The sequence below is a fragment of the Pipra filicauda genome, unplaced genomic scaffold (genome assembly GCF_003945595.2).
Source record: "Pipra filicauda isolate LSUMZ 115617 unplaced genomic scaffold, ASM394559v2 scaffold1065_size32457_pilon, whole genome shotgun sequence".
In the NCBI taxonomy this organism is placed as follows: Eukaryota; Metazoa; Chordata; class Aves; order Passeriformes; family Pipridae; genus Pipra; species Pipra filicauda.
Window position 1 is genome coordinate 1 of NW_024103502.1, and position 23817 is coordinate 23817.

Below are 23817 nucleotides of genomic sequence, written 5' to 3' on the forward strand. Positions count from 1 at the left end.
CTCTGCCATAGTATCTCTGTGCTGCACAGGATCCCCATGGAGAAAACTCCTCAGTGCTAAATCCATGGAAATGCTCTGGGCAGCTGCAAGGAGCATTTTGTGTCTCACTCTGGGAGGGGACAGATGAAAAGGTGAGGAGTGGGTCAGTCTGTTCTTTGGACATGGATTCCTGGATCTCTGGGCAGTCTCTTTGGAGGGGAACAGTTGAGTGTGATGCTCCTCCAGCTCCAAGCTGCCAGCACAGGGCAGCTGAGCCCAGGACTGATGGGCAGAGCAGCTCTTCTCTCTGCACTATGGGACCGTCCCTGTGCCCCTCAGAACCCACAAGACTTGACCTGCAGTGCAATAGAAATGTCAGGGATTTCAAACCTCCACAACCACTCCTAAGTGTGGCAGGTGCAAGTGGGTGAACAAATCCAAAGAATTCCCTCAGCTCAGTCCTTCATTTGGGCAAATTGCAAACAGCAAAGCTGAGAAGCTCTTGGATGTATCACGAGTACATTTAATGTGAGATCACCCTGCATTCCAGGTTCCCTCTCCAGCAGAGCAAGAAGGAGTCCTTGGGAGCCCATCAGAGAGTTCCTGCTTCCAGTGGTCCCCTCAGGCAGCAAAAGGCAGAGCTCAGGGGAGGGAGCTGCAGGGAGGTCTGAGAGAGGAGAGAGATCCTGAGAGTGGGGTGGCTGAGACGGGTAATGTTTGGCTGCAGAAGCCTGGTCTAACTCAGCAGTGACTTTTCCTCCTCAACAGATCAAAATACTCTGAGGAAGGAGTAAATGTCCAACAGCAGCTCCATGGCCCAGTTCCTCCTCCTGGCATTGGCAGACAGGCGGGAGCTGCAGCTCCTGCACTTCTGGCTCTTCCTGGCCATCTCCCTGGCTGCCCTCCTGGCCAACGGCCTCATCCTCAGCGCCGTAGCTGCGACCACCACCTGCACACCCCCATGGGCTTCTTCCTGCTCAACCTCTCCCTCACAGACCTGGGCTGCATCTGCACCACTGTCCCCAAAGCCATGCACAATTCCCTCCAGAACACCACAACCATCTCCTACATGGGATGTGCTGCACAGCTCTTTTTCTTTCAGTTCTTCATCTCATCAGAGTATTTCCTCCTCACCATCATGTGCTACGACCGCTACGTTGCCATCTGCAAACCCCTGCACTACGGGACCCTCCTGGGCAGCAGAGCTTGTGCCCACATGGCAGCAGCTGCCTGGGCCACTGGCTTTCTCACTGCTCTGCTGCACACAGCCAATACATTTTCCCTGCCCCTGTGCCAGGGCAATGCCCTGGGCCAGTTCTTCTGTGAGGTTCCCCCCATCCTCAAGCTCTCCTGCTCACACTCTTACATCAGGGAACTCTGGCTTCTCTTGTTTTCCATCTCTTTATCACTTGGTTGTTTCATTTTCATTGTTTTCTCCTATGTGCAGATCTTCAGGGCTGTGCTGAGGATCCCCTCTCAGCAGGGACGGCACAAAGCCTTTTCCACCTGCCTCCCTCACCTGGCCGTGGTCTCCCTGTTCCTCAGCACCTCATTCTTTGCCTACCTGAAGCCCCCCTCCATCTCCTCCCCATCCCTGGATCTGGCCCTGTCAGTTCTGTACTCAGTGGTGCCTCCAGCACTGAACCCCCTCATCTACAGCCTCAGGAACCAGGAGCTCAAGGATGCCTTGAGGAAAATGATGACTGGATGCTTTTCAGGAGCAACAAACTCTCCTTTGTCTGCATGTTATCTACCTCATTAAAGGCCAATCCTGTTATGGATTTCATTAAAGGCCCAACATATCTGAGACGGTTTGAATGAAAATGGATGATCCAGTTTGTGGGTACAAAGCTGAATACTTTATTTGACATAATTTAGCTATATATAGGGGTTTGGGAAAGCAGGGCAAGCATTCCATTGATGGCTGGGGTTAAAGGTCTAGGGAGATATTTTTCTTTAAACAGATAAACAGATATTTCTTTCCATTTCAGGTATATAAAAAGCTGTACATTACCTTGAAAAAAGGGCCTTCTTGCTACAGAATTTTCACTTGTAGTATTAAAAGTAAAGTTGCACATAAATCAAAACCACAAGGCAGATAGGGGTAAACAGACTGATAAAAGGGATTTACCTCTGGAGTCTAGAAGTCAACTTAAAAGATAGTGTAACAATATCAGAGAGTAAATGTAAACAGGCTTCCCTGTGTTTAAATCTCAAGGTTTCTGGATAAGATAACTTCTTATGTCTGCTGTGTGATTAAGAATTCCTACTGCAACACATATCTTCTCTATTTTTTGCTCCTGGTAGTTGTATTATTTTTGTGAGAATTTGTTCACACCAAAAACTCTTTATATATAAATACACATATAAAGATACATATATAAAGACCATTTTCAATTCAATGTTTGCCTTTGTAACCTGGTCCAGAGGCTGTACAAATTGGGAATTGTACTTGCTGTGTGCTTAAACCAAATAAAGAACTCTGCATTGACTTGTTTGCCTGACATCTTTCCTCTCTGACTTCTCTGCAGCTGCAGGGTCGGGGCCTCTGTGCAGAGCTGGGCCACAAAAGAGTCCCAGCAGAGCAGCAGTGCCAGGGAGCAGCAGCCCTTCTCCTCCATGGCCTCCTCTCCCTTCCCTTCCACACTGTCCTGCAGAGCCCTGTGTTGGTGGAGGCCTCAGTGCTCTGGCAGTCGGTGCCAGTCCTGCTGCAGGACTGTCCAGGGACTGCAGGCAGGGACAGCCACGGGCACTGCTGGCACAGAGCTGACCTCTGCAGCAGCACTGCCATCCTGCAGGGGCATCTCCTCAGGCCAGGGCCTCAAAGCTTCCATCTGCTTTCCACTTTGCTCTCCAGGATGTGCCCAACACAACGCCCTGCAGAGGAAACCAGCAGTGACCAGCACAAGGGGGGGAGTGCTCAGGGTGGGGGCACCCAGCAGTGCCCTGGCACAGCCAGCGCCGCTCCCAGCACTGGCCTCTCACCCCAGGCCATTGGGCTTGTTCTTCCCTCCAAGGAGGGACAGCAAATGACCAGCTCAGGAGTCCATGTTTGCCCTGCATGGACAAGACATGCCCCTGTGTCACGGCTTGGGGCTGGGGGGTGGAAGGCTTAGACAAAGTTGATGCAGAAGCCGTCTCGTTGAGCTACGAGGTGCAGAAAGGACCCCCTTGCTTTCTAAAGTCCTTCTCAGAAAGGAGCCTGGGGGTGGCTGGATCCAATCTCAGGCTCAGAGTTTGATTTCAATTGAAGGAATTAGAGAGGCATGATTCACTTTGTCCTGCAGGTCTTAGTGATGGCAAATCAGAAATATTTCTATAAAATTTTTACGTCAAATGAACAGACAATTAATCAGACAAGTGAACAGATGAAAGACCTTAAAGAGAGTTATTTACTGCACAGTGTAAAAGTCAAAACCTCCGAGTAGTATAGTGTAAGATAGGACAGTGCAGTCTATCAAAGTCGCTCTATTAAAGCAATTGGATCAACGCCAGCAAAAAGAAACAATCCTGAAGCAGAGATTGAGGTAACTCACCCCACAACAACAGGGGGTAGTTCTCTCTCACTTAACTCCTGGGCAGTGACCATGAAGAGCTGTCCCTGCTTCATGGTAGAAGCTCCAAACACTTCAAGGAAGTCTGTGGAAGAATCTTCCACAGGAAAGTTGGATGGGGTTTTTACAGTTATCAAGGGTTTGACTGCCAGACATACTTGCAGCCAAGGGAGCAGTTTCTCTGTAAAATCCTGCTTCAGAAAGCAGGATGTGTGTTTGAAGTTTCATGAAGCATTTTGGGTTTAGCATAATTCAACATTAAAAACAGCACCTTGACACCAGCAGGAACTCACCACAGAGAGCCTGAATTGTTTGCATTCTCTGACCATTGTTTAGGTATTATCTGAACAAAGCATCCTGCAGAAACAGCCCCTTGATTACATGAGGTTCCAAAAACTCTCAGGTTTCCTTTGGTTCCTTGAGGCCCTGCAGTGTCACAGTGGCTCCTTGATTCCACGATGTTCCAAAATATCCCAGGGTTCCATGAGGTTCTGGAGTGTCAGAATGGCTCTGATCATTTCACGAGTTTCCACTATGTCCCAGGATTCCTTTGGTTCCATGAGGCTTGGGAGAGTCACAATGGCCCCTTGATTCCATGAGGTTCCACAGTGTGTCTTGGATCCTTTGGTTCCTTGAGGCCCTGCAGTGTCACAATGGCTCCTTGATTCCACCATGTTCCAAAATATCCCAGGGTTCCCTTGGCTCCAGGAGGCTCCCCAGTGTCCCACCTTGATTCCAGGAGGCCCTGCAGTGTCCCAATGGCCACTCGGTTCCAGGAGCTCCTGTTGTGGTTGAGCTCAGTTTCCCCATCCCCTGCTGTGCTCCGATGCCGTGAGAACTGCAGAGAAGCGAGCTGAGAACACGGCGGGCCCTGGTCCTCTTTGGTGCCCGGGGCTGCCCCGAGAGGGAGTCCCCGGCCCTGCCCCCGGAGCCGCCGCGCCGTCCCCTGAGCGCCGCTGAGGCGGCAGCGCTGGAGCGGGGCCGTGTCTGCCCGGAGCCTCCGCTGCCACGAGGCCGCCGCCGCTGCCGCTTTTGGCCCGCGCTGCCCCGCAGCCGCCCGGGACCGGCTTCCCAACACTGCCGGCGCCCGCGAGCGGAGCCGGCGCTCCTGCAGCGCCTCGGAGTCGCTGCTCCGCCGCCACAGCGGCTGCCGCCGGCGTCTGTGCCCGGAGCCGCCGCTCCCACGGGGCTGCCGCACTCACCGCCGGGGTTGCCGCTCGCGCAGCCGCCGCTCTGCCCCGGCTGCACCGGGACCCGGCACCGCCTCGGGCCTGCGCTGCCGCCTCAGCGGCCACAGGGACACAGGGATGGGGGACCTTTGCTCTGACACTGATGGGGCCTGCCTTTGTTCTGCTGGGCTCTGGGCTTTGGGAAAGTTGCTGTTCATTTTCGTGCTCCACTGGAACAGCTCCTGAATTCCAAAGGTTTCCTAATCCAGGGGGAGGGGTTTCTGTGGCATCGGAGGTGCCGCCCCTCGGGACACATTGTCAATAAACCATCCAGCTGACTGGGATGGGTTGGCCTGGGATCAGTCAGTGCTTTGGGGAATGCTCTGTTCCGGTTGAATGTTGCCCTTTAAACTTTTACCAAGCTCCCTTATTTTCTGAAGTTTCCTTGTAAAAATGTGTTATTTCACCACCTGAGATGTGTACAGTGTCTTCTCCCTTGTAGTCTCTTTCAAAGGACTAAAAGAACTGAAGGCCTTTTTCAAATATCTGGAGGGCAGAAATTTTTGGTGCCTTTTATATTTTTCAAAGTAAAAACCCTTGCATGAGCTTGTAGCTCAAACCTGGGTCTCATAGTCCAGACTGGACGATGGGTGTGGGGAAGTGTCCCTGGACTGGACCAGGTGCTCCTGGATGATACAGGTGGGAACAATCCAGAGTGGAACAGTTTGGGAACACAGGATAATCAGTCATCCCAGGAAAGCCTTGGAACATTCCCTGCCTGAATTGTAACACAAATGGAACAGTTTGGATACAACTCCCAAATATTTTGGAAACTCCAGTCATTCCTGACCCCAGGATGGAAATTCAGCAGAGAACTAAAGCCAGTCCCCTTGTGAGCCCACACCCAGCGGGGCTGAGGGAGGCCCTGGCAGCTCCCCAGCACCTCCCTCTCAGTGGGACACCTCTGGCAGCCTCTCCCAGCTCGGGAACCCTCCAGTTTGCAACACTCCAAAGAGCGGCGCTGATGGCCAGGACAATTCTGATCCCCCTCCACAAACACTCCTCCAGCTGGGACCCTTGTCCTTTGGGAAACACAAAGGGATTGGTGGGGAGTGTTTCCCTGACAACAGGAGAATTTGGGAGAGGGACCTTTCCACACCCAACTATTGATGTGTGCACACATCTCTGCCTGGGTGTGGGGGTGAATTGACTGCGGTGGGAATGTTGTTCTTGTGAATCTCTAATTCAGTCACTGTTAAAATGCTATTGAATCCCTTGATAACTGTTCAATTGGTCAAGGATTAAGTGCTACTAATCTCTTTTGCCCCCTTGTCTTTGGATCCAAATCCTTTGTGCCCTGATCTTCTTGCATCCCAAGGCATTGTGTAAATAATTCCCTTTCATCAAAAAAATATATATTTTTTGTGACTTCCACTTTAAAATCTTCCTCCTTAGCTAAAGTACAAAAAAACTCTAATTAGCTGTAGAAGACTTTAAGACTTGAAAACAATCAAAGGAAGGGAAATAATTTGTTTTTCAGTGTTTAAAATAATTTGTTTTTCAGTATTTTAATGGGTCCCACAGTGTGTTTGCAGCTGCATCAGTTCTCAGTCCAAGATGAGTCATGTCAGAACTGGTGAGGTTGGGGGGTGAGGAGCAAGACTGATCATCCAGGGTCAGTGTGGATCTCCTGAGGAGACACTCAGCATCAAGATCACCTCTCCTCTGAACTAAAAATATCCATTATTGAATTAAAAAAAAAGTACAAATTTTGAAGACTTGTTTTGAAATTGCCTTGAAGACAGTTAAAGGAAGACAAAGAGATCCTGAGGGATTTCTGCATTTTAATGAGCCCCACAGTGTGTTTGCAGCCCAGCCCATGATCCTGAGGTACTGAGAGAAGATGGAAGCAGCTGCTCAAGAAGTCAGAAGCCAAACTGCAAGTGCCTTGAAGCATTGCTGGGCCCCACTGAGGGCAGGCACTGCCAAAGCCTCCCCAGGGACTCCTTGGGGCAGCTCCTTGGAGGCCAGGAGTGCAGGCAGACAAAGGCTCTGGGCAGGCCCCTGCAATGCTGAGCAAAGCCTGCCTTGGTTTTGTGGAGCACAAAGGCCAAGGGCTGAGCCCCAGGCCCTGGCCCAGCAGATCCTGTCCCTCCCGGCTGGCTCAGGGCTGTTTGGGGGGCACTGGGATGGGAGGGGGAGGAACAACAAAGGCCAAAACTGGGCAACCCCTGCCAGGCTGCTGAGGGAGGGGCGAGGCAGAACCCAAGGGCAGAACCTGCCAGGAAAGTGGCTTGTGGTGGCCTGAGTGGCAGAGGCAGCTGCCAGAGGCAAGGGGACAAAGGCCTGGGTGCCTTTGGGCCTTGCAGCCCTGCCAGAGCCCTTGGCCATCTCTCCTGCAGGCTGTCCTGCCCTGGCCCTGCTGCTGCTCTGGCCTTGCAGGCTGCACACACCCCTCCTGCTTTCCCACCCCCTCCCAGCAGCATTTCTAGACCCTCCCTGATGGCTCTGCACCAGCTCTGGCTGTTCCCTGGAACACTGTGGTGGTTTGACCCCCAGAAAAATCCAATTTCCAAGCTTCCCCCCACCTCCCCTGAATTTACCTCAACACCCCAGGACAAACACAAAGCCATGGGCTGATCCTGACTCCCTCTGGTGACATCCTGCAGCACAAGGGTCCCCATTGAGTGACATTTCTTTTTCGTCACCTTCCGTCTGAACATTTATTTTTCCTCACCTTCAGTCCCAGCCTTCCATGCTGCTCTTTGTGGAGATTTCATCCTATTTCCAATATGGAGAAAAGCTCCATCCTGTCAGATCTCCTCTAGACCCTCTCCAGTTCTTTCTCATTCCTCCACAATGGGGAACCTCACAGACAGACAGACCAGTCCAGATGTGGTGACCCCAGGGCTGAGTCCAGAGGGGTGACAACTCCCTTATATGGGTGCCCACACTCCCCCTAAGGCAGCCCCATGTGCAGTTGGCCTTAAATCAAGGGGCCCATTCTCATTCTTTGTAACATCACGGAATCAAGTGGCACCGTGACACTGCAGGGCCTCCTGGAACCAAAGGAATGCAGGGACACTGTGGAATCTCATGGAACCAAGGGACCATTGTGACATGTGGGGTCTCTTTGGAACAAATGGAACCCTCAGACATGTCATAACCTCATGGAACCAAGGGGCCACTGTGCCTCCCCAGAACTCCATGGAATCAAGCAGAGCCGCTGCCTCCCCCCCGCCGCCGCACGGACCGGAGTCGTCGGCTCTGCCCCGCTTGGACACCTCTGGGGTCAGCGTGTTCTTGGGCAGCACAACTCATCTCAGACCAGAGAGTTTCCCAGATTTGGCTTTGTCCCCTCTTTCCACTGGTTTTGTTTTTTGTTCTTTGTTCATTCAGGAGGAAAAGGGGGAAGGGAGGCAGGTGTTGATCCCTGTTTTTATCTGTTTACAAAAGGGAGTTGGGGCAGGGGGGGAGAGAGGAGGCAATTTCTCTCTCTGCTGTTGCTTTGAACTGTCCTGTTGGTATTGCCATTTTTGTTGCTATATGTCTTGTCAGTCAACTGTTATTTTTTTCACTTTTACCTCCTTGTAGTTTGTCTCCCTGTATTGGTGGGGAATAAAAGAGGATTGAGTTCATTTTATTGGATTTCCTGCCCCAATATGTGTCTTTAAATCAGGACAGGTTGCTCAAGGGCTCCCTGAAATTTGGCATCATCCACAAAGGACACATTTTGTCCCATTGTACAGAGAGATAATAAAGATGTTCTATAGTGGTGTTCAAGGGCTAATCACTGAGGGATTTCACGGATTTGCTGCCAAGAGGACTTTGTACCATGGATTTTATTGGACACTCTTCATTCAGCCAACTTCCCACCCACCACATCTTCCACTTCTTCAGCCCAGCTCTCACCAGTCTGGCCATAAGGAGACCACAGGATACCATGTCAAGGGCCTTGATAAAGTCTGGGCACGAAACATCCTCTTCTTTGCCCTCCCACAGGGGTTCTGAAATCCCTGCCTTGTCCTTCCCATGCCTGGCAATGGCTGCAGCAGGACTTGCCCTCTCCCCTTCCCTGCTGAGCCTGAGCAGTCTGGAACTCTGCCAACCCTCCTTGCTGCCCTGTTTGCAGACTGGTTCCATGTCTGCCTTTGCCAAGGCCCCAGGAAGCTCTGGGCTGGCTCTGGCCTTTCCAAGGGTTTGGGAGAGGTCTCCCAGTGACACTGCCCAGCCTTCCCAATATCCCTGACACCAAAACCTTTTCCATAGCCCACACTTCCAGAGGAGTGCCCAGGACACAACACAGGTTGTCCTGGTGGTTGTGGAGAATGAGAAGGGATTTCTTCCTCGAGGCCAACCCCTCCAATTGGATTTGAGTGCAGCTGAAAGGTTTCCTCAGCATTTTCCTCAGTGCCTCCCTGCCCTGAAGGTTTGTGGCCATCAGGCTGGAGCTGAGGGGTTGGGCAGGTGCCTGAGGAGGGGGGAGAACAAGGGCTGTGTCCAACTGTGCCAGGAGGGCTGTGCTGGGCAAGGATGAGGAGGCTGCAGAAAACAGTGGCACTGGGGAGGGGAGAGGAGCAGCTGGAGAGACCTTGTGCCTGCCCACGCTGGGCAGGAGCTGCCCCAGGATGGCAGCTCTGAAGCACTCCCAGGATGTCCCTGGGAACAGGAGGGGAAGACTGGATCTGAAAATGGAACCTGGAAAGCAGAGAGCAGGAGTGTCATGGGGACACTGCAGGAGAGTTGCAGCCCTGGAGCAAGGTGACAGAAGAAGTGCCCCAGTCCATGCAGTGGCCTCAGAAGATCCCAGAGCATCTTGGAGATGCTGGAAGGGAGCCCAGCTCTGCTTCACAAGTTGCCAGGGCCTGTCCCTGCCTGTGCTCCAAGGGCTTCCACCCCCAGGACTGTGCTCAGAGAGCACTCAGGCCTTACCCCGAGAAAGGGGCTCAGGAGGACAGTGTGGGAGTGGCAAGAGAGCAGCTCTGCAAAGACCAAGCCCTGCTACTCCCTGGCAGTGCTGCTGGGCTGGGATTATTGTCCCCTTCCCGTTTGCAAATACACCCTGTCCTGCAGTGTGCTGTCCTTTAGGAACATCTGAGAAGAAGGGTCTTGGACAAAGAAGGCACTGCAGGATCATTTATTTTTTTTAAATAGCCAGAGAGAACAATTCATCATTTTTACATCTCTGGGTCAAATTCAGTGGGTAGACACTAAATTAGAAGGCAGATGCATAATAATATTTCATTGCAGAAAAAATTACTGCAAGAAGAACCCGATGACCTCCACGAAAAACCTGAGCAGGAAGGCTGGGTCATTAAGGAATCCCATTCTGAATGCTACACACCAGAAAACAGGCACTTGATTGCTCCTGAAAAGCATCCAGTCATCATTTTCCTCAGGGCATCCTTGAGCTCCTGGTTTCTCAGGCTGTAGATGAGGGGGTTCAGTGCTGGGGACACCACTGAGTACAGAACTGACAGGGCCAGATCCAGGGATGGGGAGGAGATGGAGGGAGGCTTCAGGTAGGAAAATACACCAGTGCTGACAAAGAGGGTGACCACAGCCAGGTGAGGGAGGCACGTGGAAAAGGCTTTGTGCTGTCCCTGCTGAGAGGGGATCCTCAGCACAGCCCTGAAGATCTGCACATAGGAGAAAACAATGAAAATGAGACAACCAAATGCTAAACAGACACTAACCCCAAGGAGCCCAATTTCCCTGAGGTAGCCTGAGTGTGAGCAGGAGAGCTTGAGGATGTGTGGGATTTCACAGAAGAACTGGCCCAGGGCATTGCCCTGGCACAGGGGCAGGGAAAATGTATTGGCTGTGTGCAGCAGAGCAGTGAGAAAGCCAGTGGCCCAGGCAGCTGCTGCCATGTGGGCACAAGCTCTGCTGCCCAGGAGGGTCCCGTAGTGCAGGGGTTTGCAGATGGCAACGTAGCGGTCGTAGCACATGATGGTGAGGAGGAAATACTCTGCTGACATGAAAAAGAAAAGTAAAAAGAGCTGTGCAGCACATCCCATGTAGGAGATGGTTGTGGTGTTCTGGAGGGAATTGTGCATGGCTTTGGGGACAGTGGTGCAGATGCAGCCCAGGTCTGTGAGGGAGAGGTTGAGCAGGAAGAAGCCCATGGGGGTGTGCAGGTGGTGGTCGCAGGCTACGGCGCTGAGGATGAGGCCGTTGGCCAGGAGGGCAGCCAGGGAGATGGCCAGGAAGAGCCAGAAGTGCAGGAGCTGCAGCTCCCGCCTGTCTGCCAATGCCAGGAGGAGGAACTGGGCCATGGAGCTGCTGCTGTTGGACATTTGCTCTTTCCTCAGAGTACTTTGATCTGTTGAGGAGGAAAAGTCACTGCTGAGTTAGACCAGGCTTCTGCAGCCAAACATTACCCGTCTCAGCCACCTCACTCTCAGGCTCTCTCTCCTCTCTCAGACCTCCCTGCAGCTCCCTCCCCTGAGTTCTGCCTTTTGCTGCCTGAGGGGACCATTGGAAGCAGGAACTCTCTGATGGGCTCCCAAGGACTCCTTCTTGCTCTGCTGGAGAGGGAACCTGGAATGCAGGGTGATCTCAAATGAAATGTACTTTTGGTACATCCAAGAGCTTCTCAGCTTTGCTGTTTGCAATTTGCCCAAATGAAGGACTGAGTTGAGGGAATTCTTTGGATTTGTTCACCCACTTGCACCTGCCACACTTAGGAGTGGTTGTGGAGGTTTGAAATCCCTGACATTTCTATTGCACTGCAGGTCAACTCTTGTGGGTTCTAAAGGGGCACAGGGATGGTCCCTTAGTGCAAGAGAAGAGCTGCTCTGCCCATCAGTCCTGGGCTCAGCTGCCCTGTGCTGGCAGCTTGGAGCTGGAGGAGCATCACACTCAACTGTTCCCCTCCAAAGAAACTGCCCAGAGATCCAGGAATCCATGTCCAAAGAACAGACTGACCCACTCCTCACCTTTTCATCTGTCCCCTCCCAGAGTGAGACACAAAATGCTCCTTGCAGCTGCCCAGAGCATTTCCATGGATTTAGCACTGAGGAGTTTTCTCCATGGGGATCCTGTGCAGCACAGAGATGCTATGGCAGAGCTGTGCCCTTCTGGAGGGCACCTGCAGCCCTGCAGGACACCCAGGCAAACAGCTGAATACCCTGAAGGTGCCTGGAGGGCACTTGGGCACTTGGCTGCCACAGACACAGCCCCACAGCAGCACCCAAAGGGTTTGTGTCTGCACAGGAATCTGTCCCCCAAAAACCACACACTGGCTCAGAAAACCCAGTGGTGAGAACAGGGACAGCCCAGGCAGCAGGGGATGGCAGTGAAATGCCACAGTGCTGCTGCCAAGGGAGGAGGGACACAGAGAGACAGCTGGAAATCAGGGCCCTGTCCTTGCCTGGGCTCTGGCTGCTGCAGGGCAATGCCCAGCCCAGCCCCCGTGGGCCTGAGGGCACAGGCTCTGCTTAGCTGGGAAAGGAGCCCAGGCAGGAGCTGCTCAGGGAAGGGGTCTGTGCCACAGGGACAGCAGGGAGGGGCCCCCATCCCCCTGCCCAGCCCTTGTGGCAGCAGCTGCCTCTCCCTGCCTGCCTGTCTCTGGGTGAGGAGCTGTTCCTGCCAGCAGCCCCTCCCTGTGCCCAGCTCAGCTCCCTGCCAGTGCTGCCAGAGCCATCCCCAGCCCAGTGCCCAGGGGCAGCTCTGCCTGGGCAGGGGCTGCAGAGCAGATCCCAGACAGCCTGTGGTGGCTGGGAAGGGGGAGTTGTTCTGGGGGGATGTGCTTCCTGAGAAGGGCCCCTGGAAATGGCAGGAGGTGGAGCTGAAGCTGTGAGGAGCCCTGAGCCTGCAGCTGAAGGGCCCTGCCCAGCCCTGCCCTGCCCTGAGGGGTCACTCCTTCCACCCACCCCTTCTCCCTGCAGGGCCGTGGCACCTCCTTGGCCAGGCTGAGAGCTGCCCCTGGCAGGCAGCAGAGTCCCTGCCCCAGCACACAGAGCCCTGGGGGCAGGACCCTGCTCTGCCCCACAGCCCTGGGCACCCCTGGCTGCACCCCCACCTTCCCACCCCCCAGCCAGCCCTGGCACAGGGAACCTTCTGGCCCTGGGCCTCTGAGGGGGCAGCAGCAAGTCCTGCTCTGCAGCAGCTTCTCCTGCGGCACCCCAGCAAATCCAGCAGAGCCATCCTGACAGCTCCTGCCACTGCTGCCATTTGGCAGCTGGCAGAGGCACTTGCAGGAACTCACCTGCACTGCTCTGCAGCCACAGCCTGACCGTGCCAAAGGGCTGGCAAGGTTCCTGCCCTGAGCAGCTCTGCCCTGTCCTCCCAGCCCAGGATCCCTTGAACCTCCTGCTCCCTTCTCCTCTCTGCCCTTGCTGCCTGCAGCTCCTGCCCTGCTCTGCCATATGGCCACTTCCCCTACACTGCAGCAACTGGGAGAGTCCTCCTGAGAGATCCTGGAAGCTGTGGGATGTGCCAGCTTGAGGAGATGCCTCCAGGAAGGGAAGCTGAACTTTCCTACAGCCAGAGAATTCTTCCTTCAAATCCTGGGAAGGTTTCTCCTGTGGTGAGAGCTCAGTCACCTCCCAGCCCAGGCTACCTCTCATCTCTCTGCCTTCTCTCCTGTGCCCTGGGTGCTGCAGGCAGAGCCCTCAGCCCTGCTGGGCTGTGCAGAGGAGCTGCTCACCAGCAGAGCTGTCTCTTTGAAGCTTTTCTTGGTTGCCAGGAGCTCCCTGTGTGCCAGGAGCCCGGCCCAGCTCAGCAGCACAGCAACAGCCCCAGGCAGCCCTTTCTCTGCCCCTCTGGGCTCCTCCAGCTGTCCCTGGGGCTCCAGGGGAACCTGCTGGCACACAGCTGAAGGAAATAATGATGTTCCTTCTCTCAGCTGGGCACAGACACTTCTTTCAGCACTGTCATTTCTCCAAACACACACAGAGTTCAAGAGTCCCCTTTTCATGTCCCATCATTAGACAGGAAACCCAGACAGTGCCCAGGAGGGATCTCCTTCACCCCAATGAGGGAAGGGACTCAGCTGAGTCAACAGAGGTGTCTCCTTGTGGCTCTGCAGACCTGGAGCCAGAAGGACACTCAGCTCCCTGCACAACCCCCATGGGCTGGGATTCCTCCTGCCCCAGCTCAGTGGGCCCAAAACAGGCCCCTGCAGGTGACTCCTTGTCCCAGTTCCCATGGGAATGAAGGAAGACCAAAGCCAGGAGTGACCTGCTGGGACACAAACCCCTGGTTCCTTCTGAGGGGCCAGAGGTGACCGAGATTCCTGCTGGGAACTGCAGGCTCCAATGGAGCAGTTCCTAGGGACAGGGCAGCAGCTGTGGGATCTTCTTGGAGGCTGCTGGGACATTGCTTTGGCCAACTTGAGTGGCAGAAAGTACCCACATGTAGGACAGGGGAACCTGTCACTGTTCCTTCTGTCCAGAGCAGCCCCTAGAGGTGCTCAGGTGATCAAATGGAGTCAGGTGGCACAGGGAGAGAGGTCTCTCCCCTGTTCTTTATCAGGGTATTTTCTACATGTGCTCAGAGTACAATGGCAGTTGTCTCCTGGACGTCCCTTCAATGCTGAACCTAATTGAGGGCAGCTGAGCCTGGATTGAACAGCCAAAGAGGGGCCTGTAGTGCCAGGGGAGGTGCCAGGGCTCTGCAGCACAAGTGCAGCAGCTGCCCTGGACAGCACAGGGCCTGTGCAGGAAGCCCGTCCCCATTCCCAGCAGTTGTGGGACAGGCACCACCCAGGGCTTCTCAGACACACTGGGGGCCTTTGGGGCAGGGAGTGAATCCCAGCCCTGCAGGGACACAAAGGCTGTCCCTTCTCTGCCCAGCCAAGGCCGGGCCAGGCACGAGTCCAAATCCCATCAGCCCAGGCTGTCCACACTTGTTCCCTCCCTCTGCTGGCTCTGCTCTCCCCCAGCATTTCAGCAGCATGTGCTGATCTCCTCAGGGATCAGGCCTGGGATTTTCCCCCTGGGCCTGAGTCCCAGCACGTCCCCCCCCAAGGCCATTGTCAGCAAAGCCTCTGCCCAGCCCAGCTCTCGGGGCTTTCAGAGCAGCTTTGCCCACTGCAAGTCTGTTCTGACCCCGGTGCCCCCGCTGAGGGGCTGCAGCCAGACAGGCCCCAATGCCCTGCATGTGGGGCACAGGAGGAGGAGCTGCAGCCCCAAGTCTCTCTTCCTTCCACTTGCAGGCAATAACAGCCCAGGCCTGCTGAGACAGTTCCCAGGTTTTGGTGCTGTGATGGGCTGGGAGAGAAGGCCAAGGAGACCCAGGAGAGAAAGAGCAGGAGAGAGGTGTCCTCAGCAGGAAGGAGCTTCTTGGACCTGTGGAGCTGCTCTGGGGGATGAAGGAATTGGGTGAACTTTTGTGGGTGAGGGTCAGAGGAGAGAGTGGTTTGGGTGACCTTGTGGAGTGAGACAAAGAGCCCATTCCAGTTGGCTTTGATAACCCTGGAATTCACTGGAAAGGCACCAGGACAGGATGCAAAGAGTCCCAGAGGTTTGTGCAGGGTCTTGGTGAAGACAGCCCTTGGGACACAGGCCTTTAGAGCACAGCTGGCAGGTTGGTGGACAACAGGGAGGCTCATCTGCATCTGCTTCTGTCCAAGAGGAACCAAGAGGTTACCATAGAAACTGACTGTAGTGATGGGAATGTAGAATGTATGGTGGTTGCCATGGTAACTGACCATAGCAATGGGACTCTATGATGGTTGCCATGGTAACTGACCATAGCAATGGGAATGTATGATGGTTGCCATGGTAACTGACCGTAGCGATGGCAACATATGATGGTTGCCATGGCAACCAACTGTAGCAATGGGAATGTATGATGGTTGCCATGGTAACTGACCATAGCAATGGAAAGTATGATGGTTGCCATGGCAACCAACTGTAGCAATGAGAATGTATGATGGTTGCCATGGTAACTGAGCATAGCGATGGAAAGTATGATGGTTGCCATGGCAACCAACTGTAGCAATGGGAATGTATGATTGTTGCCATGGTAACTGACTGTAGAAACAGGAATTTCTGATGTTTGACATGGTAACTGGAATTGGAATGTAGAACGGTTGCCATGGTAACTGATCATAGCAACAGGAATGTATGATGGTTGCCATGGTAACTGACTGTACCAGTGGGAAGTATGACGGTTGCCATGGTAACTGACCGTACCTCTGGGAGTTAGGCTGTTTGCCATGGTAACTGACGGTATAAACAGGAATATATGATGGTTGCCGTGGTAACCAACCATGGCAATGAGCATGTATGCTGCTTGCCATGGTAACCAACTGTAGCAATGGGAATGTGTGATGGTTGCCTTGGTAACTGACCATAGGAATGGGAATGTTTTATGGTTGCCATAGTAACTGACCATAGCAATGTAACTATGATGGTTGCCATGGTAACTGACTGTAGCAATGGGAATGTATGATGGTTGCCATGGTAACCATCTATACTAATGGGAATGTATGATGGTTGCCATGGTAACTGACTGTAGCAGTGGGAAGTATGATGTTTGCCATGGTAACTGACCATAACAATTGGAATTTATAATGGTTGTCATGGTAACCAACCATAGCAATGGGAATGTATGATGGTTTCCATGGTAACCAACTGTACCATGGGAATGTATGATGGTTGCCACGGTAACTGAGCATAGCAATGGGAATGTGTGCTGTTTGCCATGGGAACTAATTGTAGCAGTGGGAAGTATGATGGTTGCCTTGGTGACCGACTATAGCAACGGGAACGTATGATGGTTGCCATGGTACCTGACCGTAACAACGGGAATGTATGATGGTTACCATGGTAACTGACTGTAACAACAGGAATGTATGATGGTTACCATGGTAACTGACTGTAACAACGGGAATGTATGATGGTTACCATGGTAACTGGCTGTAGTAAAGGGAATGTATGATGGTTGCCATGGTAACCAACCATACTATCGGGAGGTATGATCGTTGTCAGGGTAACTCAGCATAGGAACAGGAATGTATAATGGCTGTCATGGTAAACAACTGTAGCAACGGGAATTTATGATGGTTGCCATGGTAACTGACCTTAGAAATTGAAATATATGATGGTTGCCATGGTAACTGACTGTAGTAGTGGGACGTACGATGGTTGCCATGGTAACTGACTGTAGCAACGGAAATATATGCTGGCTGCAATGGTAACTGACTGTAGCAACGCAACTGTATGATGGTTGCCATGGTAACTGACCATAGCAATGGGAATGGATGATGGTTGCCATGGTAACTGACTGTGGTAGTGGGACGTATGATGGTTGCCATGGTAACTGAACATAGTGACAGGAATGTATGGTGGTTGCCATAATAACCGACTGTAGAAACGGGAATGTATGGTGGTTGCCATGGTAACCGATTGTAGCCGTCGGGAAGTATGATGGTTGCAATGGAAACTGACACTAGCAATGGAAATGTATGCTGGTTGCCATGGTAACTGACCATAGCAATGCGACTGTATGATGGCTGCCATGGTAACTGATTATAGCAACGGGAATTTATGATGTTTGCCATGGTAACCAACAATAGCAATGGGAATGTGTGATCGTTGCCGTGGTAACTGATCATTGCAATGGGAATGTGTGCTGGTTGCCATGGTAACTGACTGTAGCAATAGGGTTTTATGATGGTTGCCATGGTAACCAACCATAGAAATAAGAATATGTGATGGTTGCCATGGTTACTGACCATAGCAGTGGCAGTGTATAATGGTTACCATGGTAACCGACCATAGAAAAGAGAATGTATGATGGTGTCCATGGTAACTGACTGTAGCAATGGGAATGTATGAGGGTTGCCATGTTAACTGAGCATATCGACAGGAATGTATACTGGTTGCCATGGTAACTGACTGTAGCAACACAACTGTGTGATGGTTGCCATGGTAACTGACCATAGCAATGGGAATGTATGAGGGTTGCCATGGTAACTGAGCATATCGACAGGAATGTATGATTTTTTTCCATGGTAACTGACTGTAGCAGCACAACTGTATGATGGTTGCCATGGTAACCGACCATAGCAACAGGACTGTGTGAGGTTTCCATGGTAACTGACCATGGCAAGGGGGCTCAGTGGCATTGCCCACGGCTCCCACTTCTGCAAATTGGCTTCTCCTTCAGCAGCCTCAGCCACTCGTCGTGGGGGCCCCCACACAGCAGCTTCCCACCTCCGTGAGGTTCTGCAGCAACCCAGGGTTCCTTTGGCCCCACAAGGTCCTGCAGTGTCCCGATGGTCCCTTGATTCCATGAGGCTCCACAGTGTCCCAGGCTCTCCCTGCTTCCATGAGTTTCCCCAGTGTCCCAGGATTCCTTTGGTTCCATGAGACCCAGATGTGAAGCCGTGGCCCCTTGATTCCACGAGGTTTTGCAGTGTCACGAGGGCTCCTTTCTGCCATCAGGTTCTGCACAGTCTCAGGGTTCCTCTGCTTTCAGGAGGTTCCGCAGTGTCCCGATGGCCCCTTGATTCCAGGACGATCCCAAACGTCCCAGGCTTCCTTTGGTTCTAGGAAGCCCTGCATGTCAAAATGGCCCCTTGATGCCATGAGTTTTCACAGTGTCCCCATTTTCCCTTGGTTCCATGAGGACCTGCACTGTCACAACGGTCCCTTGATTCCATGAGGTTCCAGTCTCCCAGGGCTTCTTCATCTCCACGACACTCCGCAGGGTCACATTGTTCCCTTGATTCTGTGAGATTCCACAGTGTCCCAGGATTCCTTTGCTTCCCTGGGCCCTGCAGAGTCAGAATGGACTCTTGATTCCATGAGTTTCCATGGTGTCAAAATGGCCCCTTGATTCCATGAGGTTCCACAGCATCCCAAGATTCCTTTGGATCCACAAGGCCCAAAAGTGTCACAATGGCCCCTTGATTCCATGAGGTTCTTCAGTGTCACAGTGGCCCTTTGTTTCTAGGAGGTTCCACAGTGTCCAAGGATTCCTTTGGTTCCATGAAGCCCTGCAGTGACACAATGTTGATTCTGTGCCATTCTGCAGGGTCACAAAGTGTCACGTCCCAGGTTTCCTTTTACACTGGAGCCGTGGCAGATGGCGCCCAACGTGGTTCCACGAGATTCCTCAGTGTCCCAGGCTTCCCTTGGTTCCATCAGGTCCTGCAGGGTCACAAGCACCCCTTGATCCCATGTGGTTTCCCAGTGTCCCAGGTTTCCTTTTATTCCATGAGGCCCTGCAATGTCACAATGGCCACACAATTCCATCAGGTTCCCCAGTGTCACAATGACCCATTGATCCCAGGAAGTTCCAAAATGTCCCAGGGTTTCTTTGCTTCCAGGAGGTCCCCCGTGTCACACTGGCCACTTGATTCCAGGAGATTCTGCAGTCTCCCAGGTTTCCTTCAGATCCAGGAGGCCCTCCAGTGTCAGAGTGGCTCTTTGATTCCATGAAGTTCCACACTCTCCCAGAATTCCTCTGGTTCCATGAGCATCGCAGGGTCTCAATAGACCCTTGACTCCATGAGGTTCCTAACTATCCCAGGGTTCCTTTGGTTCCATGAGACCCTGAAGTCTCACAACAGCTCATTGATTCCCTGACTTTCTCTGGTGTCACAATGACCCCCTTGATTCCAACAAAGGCACCCTATCTAAATTTGTTCTTTGCAAACTGTCCTTGCTGTCACCTCCTGGCAGTGGCTTCATGGCCCCTGTCAGAGCCAGCCCTGTCCCTGCACTGACCCAGCTCTGCTGCCCCACAGAGGCTGCATCAGGAAGGGAAGGCCCACGGTGCAGGGCAGTGCACTGGGACTCATCCTGGAAGGGACCTCAGGAGGTTTCTGGGCCAAACCAAAGAACAGCCAGTGGAGAAAGAGACACAGGGATGGGCAGTTTGTGTGCTCTGCCACGTCAGGGGGAGATGTAGAGCTACAGAGACAACAGCCAGGTAACACCTGAGAAGTGAATTTAGTAAAGCAATGTAAGGATTAGAGAGAGTTAAGCACAAATGCAGGCTTTCAGCAAAGCACATAGAGCTCAGTATTAGGAAACAGTGGAGGCAATAAATCCACTAGGATACAGGACACCTTGATATGAGGGAACATGGGCATGAACGGAGAGAACTAGAAATGCTAGCACACACAAAAAAGGACATATGGAAGAAAACAAAGGGAGATAAGAAAAGGGACAAGCCAAGAAATCAGGAACTTCTGCCAGACACTGGAAATCCCTGCCAAATGCACAAGGAAACTACCCAAATTAGGGAAGGTTCAAAAGTTTATGAGGAGGATGATGGTGAGGACAGCAGGTTCATGATGAAGGAAGAACGGAACTACCACCGAAGTGCTCCCCAAATTAAAGACCACACCTCTAACTCCGCCTCAACTCCGCCTGTTATGAATATTAAAAGCAGATGTTGCAATGTAATGAATATTCATAATATGTGATGTAATTGCTTGGCAAAAAGTGTATAAAAAGCTCAAATTGTAATTTTCTCGTTGGAGTAGGCTGTCCAGGGCGACCTGGCTGCTCCCCGGCCGCTCCCCGGCCGTAAATAAATACCTCCTGCTTATAGACTGAAAATTCTGTCTCTGAGCAGTTCTTCCGCGCCTTTTTTGGGGGCACAAATTGGCATCACAGCCCATGTGAATTCTGTCCATATTTGCCCTTTGCACACAGTGAGTCACACACTGAAGTCACAAGTTCCCTCAATCCACAAAGGTAGGAAAAGGGAGAAAGGGAATGAATTTCGATGCTGTGAGGAGCTAAATCTGCACTCATCCCAATATTCTGGGCTTACAGGACCTTTATCAAACACCTTCTGCAGCATCTGTTCACTGGGCAAGCATCTGTGTGGATGGCCAGGCCCAAGGAGTGGTGGGCAATGGAGTTCCATCCAGGGGTGTTCCCAGGGCTCAGCACTGGGCTCAGGGCACTTCAATCTCTTTCTCAGTGATCTGCACAAGGGCATCGAGTGCAGCCTCAGGCAGTTCCCAGGGCACACCAAGCTGGGGGGAGTGTTGATGTGCTGGAGGGCAGGAAGGCTCTGCAGAGGGATCTGGACAGGCTGGATCCATGGGTCCAGGCCAGTTGGGGGAGGTTCAACAAATGGGTCACAACCACCCCAAAGCCCTGACCATACCTTCCAACTGGTCCCCACAGCCTGTCCTGTGTCCTTAATCCTCCATTTCCAAGGACTCTGTGGGACAAGGGAGCTCTGTGTTCTGGGTAAGGAGGGAGCTCCAAGTGCCACTGGAGTGGGAACCACAACTCCTCAGGTTTGTGTTCTTTGGGAGGGCTGGAACTGATGAGACTTAGAGTCACAGAAAGTTTCTCTTCATTGCCCACAAACAAAATTTAAACTCAATACAATTTATAAACATCCCAGCTCTTTCCTCAGCTTTCCTCAGCCACAGTGAGCTGGAGAATGCCCGTCCTTGATGTGCTGGTGCCACAGCCCAGGGTGCTCTTGGCCTCCCTTGCTGCCAGGGCACACGGCTGCCTCCTGCCCAGCTCCCTGCCCACCCACAACTTCTAACAGGGCTGCTCCCAGCCAGGCAGCTCCAGCTGTGCCATGGCCAGGCTGAGTCCCCTGCAGGGGCAGACACTGCCATTTGTCCCTCGGGGATTTCAGCAGGTTCCTGCCCAGACGTGCTCTCCTCCTCCCTGAAGCCCTTCCCTGCCTGGGATGGAGCCCCATTGTGTTTGTGCAGGAATGGATCCATGGCCATCCTGCCACTGCCCCAATTGAATGCTGCACAAACGTCACTGCAGGCCCGACCCTGGATGCAGGAACAGTCTGGGAACTCCAGGCCTGCTGACATTCAGCAGAGCCAGGCGGGGTCCCAAAGAGCACAAGTGTTTGACTGCAACCCCTGCAGGTCTCTGGCATTGCTGGGGACAAAGGCAGGAACTGCCAGGAGCTCTGCAGAGCCCTGACAGTGCCACTGCAATCCCAAGCTGCATTGCCCGGGGCAACCCTCAGCACAGCCAAGGCCACAACCCTTCCTGAAAGGTGTCCCTTCTGGGCAGGGCCAGGGGGACAAACCCCTCCCTCTGTCCCTGCACATGTTGGGTCCAATTCTCATCCCCCACTTAGGGACAAAGTCAGGCTACATTTTATACCTTATTAACCAGGGTTATGCAATGTGCTGTGATTTAACCTTCCATTTCTTTTGTGGACACCTTGTACAGGATATTTCTTGGTAGGTGGTGCACTTGGTTTTTACAAAACATCTCTGGGTATCAAGGAGAAGAACGAGACCACACAGCTCCTACCCCACTCCACGTTCCTCCCCAATGCTATGGCAACACAAACCACAGGATTTTCATCTGATTTCTGTGTCTGTTCTGATCCCCACGGGCCCCATCGCGGGTTGAGCTTTGCATTTTCATCACTGTTTTGTGCTTCCAACCCACCTACCCACCCACCCACATACAAATATCAGTCTGGGTGCCCCAAAGAACTCAGGAGTTTACTGTTAGTATTTCCCACTGCTGGGGCTGGACCTTGGGCCACAATCTGTGCCAGGAGCAGAGAGGTCCCTCCCCACAGAAACTTCTTGGCAATGGAGTTCTTAAGAAAAGGGGACAGGCTGTGGGGATCATTGTCAGGTCATGGCCTGGGAAGTGTCTTGAGCATCCTCCTGTTTCATGACCAGCCTTTTCATCCCTTTTCTCTCTGTTTTCTCATGCCCATTCCTTCACAAACCACTGTGATCCCACCATTTCCCTTCCTTTAGTTCTTCTCTAGAGATCCCATGGCAAGTCTGGCACAGTCCCCAAATGTGCTTAATCTTCTTGCCCATCATAGGTATCAGACCCCAGACAGAATCCCCCATCTTCAACTGGCAAGATCATCCTGGGAGGCTCTGCCATTGACCCATTTGGTGAAACTCTCACACAGAGATGTTGGAACTTTATTTGAATTGGTTTTTTTCCTTTTGAATTTACAATGGCTTCTCCAAAGCCATGGTAATTCATGTCTAGCCATAGAAATTCTTTGGAGAAGGAGTTTGGGACTCAAAGAATCACAGAATGGTTTGGATTGGAAGGGACATAAAAGCTCAGGTGGTCCAAGTCCCTGGACATGGAGAGTGACATCTTCACTAATTCCGGCTGCTCAAAGTTCCTGACTTTGCAAAAATCCAGGGATGGGACATCCTCTTCTGTTGCAGTTCTTGCCAGCCCCATTGGTAAGTATTTCTTCATTTTATCCAATATAAAGCTCCCCTATTTCAGTTCAAAGCCATTTCCCCATGTTCTGCCACTCCAGGCCTTGGTAAAACTTATCCCTGTGACTATCTCAGACCATGTTTTCATCTGCAGACACCTTGGAGAGTGCTCAGAGATGTCCCAGGAAGGGGTTTGGAGGTCTCAAACATATGACCACTCCACAGGGGCAAAGGAGTGGTGGGTTCAGTGGTGTGCAGACACAGGACAGCATAAAAGAACCCTGGGAGTGCTTGAAGAGTCGCTTCAGAGAGGGTGGATGCTTTTGTTGTAGCAGAAAACAGCATGAGAAAGAAAGAATTAATGCCAAGTGCAGCTGGGGAGGTCCAGGCTGGCACAAGGAGAAAAGAATTTTCCTCCAAGAGCAGTGCTGTGCTGCAACACATCACCCAGGGGGAGTCTGGATGAGGCCAAGGCTTTGTGTGTGCAGGAAGAGCCAGGGAGGACGCAGAGATGTCAGTGCAGGAAGGTGCCAGCCAGGTGGGGCAGCCGGGGGGATGACGACAGCCTGCAGGGAAAGGGGCAGGGCATGGACACCGTAGGACAGCCTGGGCTGGAGAGGAGACAGGGAGGGGGAGAAGCTGAAAGGCCCTGCCAGAGCCACCTTCTGCAGGCCTTTGGCCATGGCTGCTGTCTGTGCCCCTGAGGCCAGGAGGAGGGGAGTGCCCCTTGCAGCCCTGGGGCCTCATGGCCTCCTTGTCCCTGCTCAGCAGCCTGGCAGGTGCCACCCCATGGGCCTGCCCTTGGCATTGCACATCCCACATCCCAGGGCCCCAGGAAGAGCCCTGAGGAATGAGGCAGGGACAGGATCTGCCTTCCCAGGGGATGGAGGTCAGGGTTTGGTCCCTTTGGATTAAGGAAACAAGTCAAGGTTTGTTCAGCATCAGAGCCACCTTTCCCTTGCTTGTCCATCCTTGTCATCACTGTCTGCAGATTTCT

General features: G+C 52.7%; 1 protein-coding gene and 1 pseudogene across 1 annotated transcript; one reads left to right on the plus strand and one right to left on the minus strand.

Moving 5' to 3' along the window:
* Positions 1–773: 773 nt before the first annotated feature.
* LOC114000011 lies at positions 774–1678 on the plus strand (annotated as a pseudogene).
* An 8402-nt stretch (positions 1679–10080) lies between these two features.
* LOC114000010 (olfactory receptor 14J1-like) lies at positions 10081–11001 on the minus strand (the record flags this gene model as incomplete). The annotated part of the gene is made up of 1 exon (XM_027743893.2): positions 10081–11001. A coding segment is annotated over exon 1 (921 nt), but the record flags the coding sequence as incomplete, so codon positions are not given.
* Positions 11002–23817: the final 12816 nt, after the last annotated feature.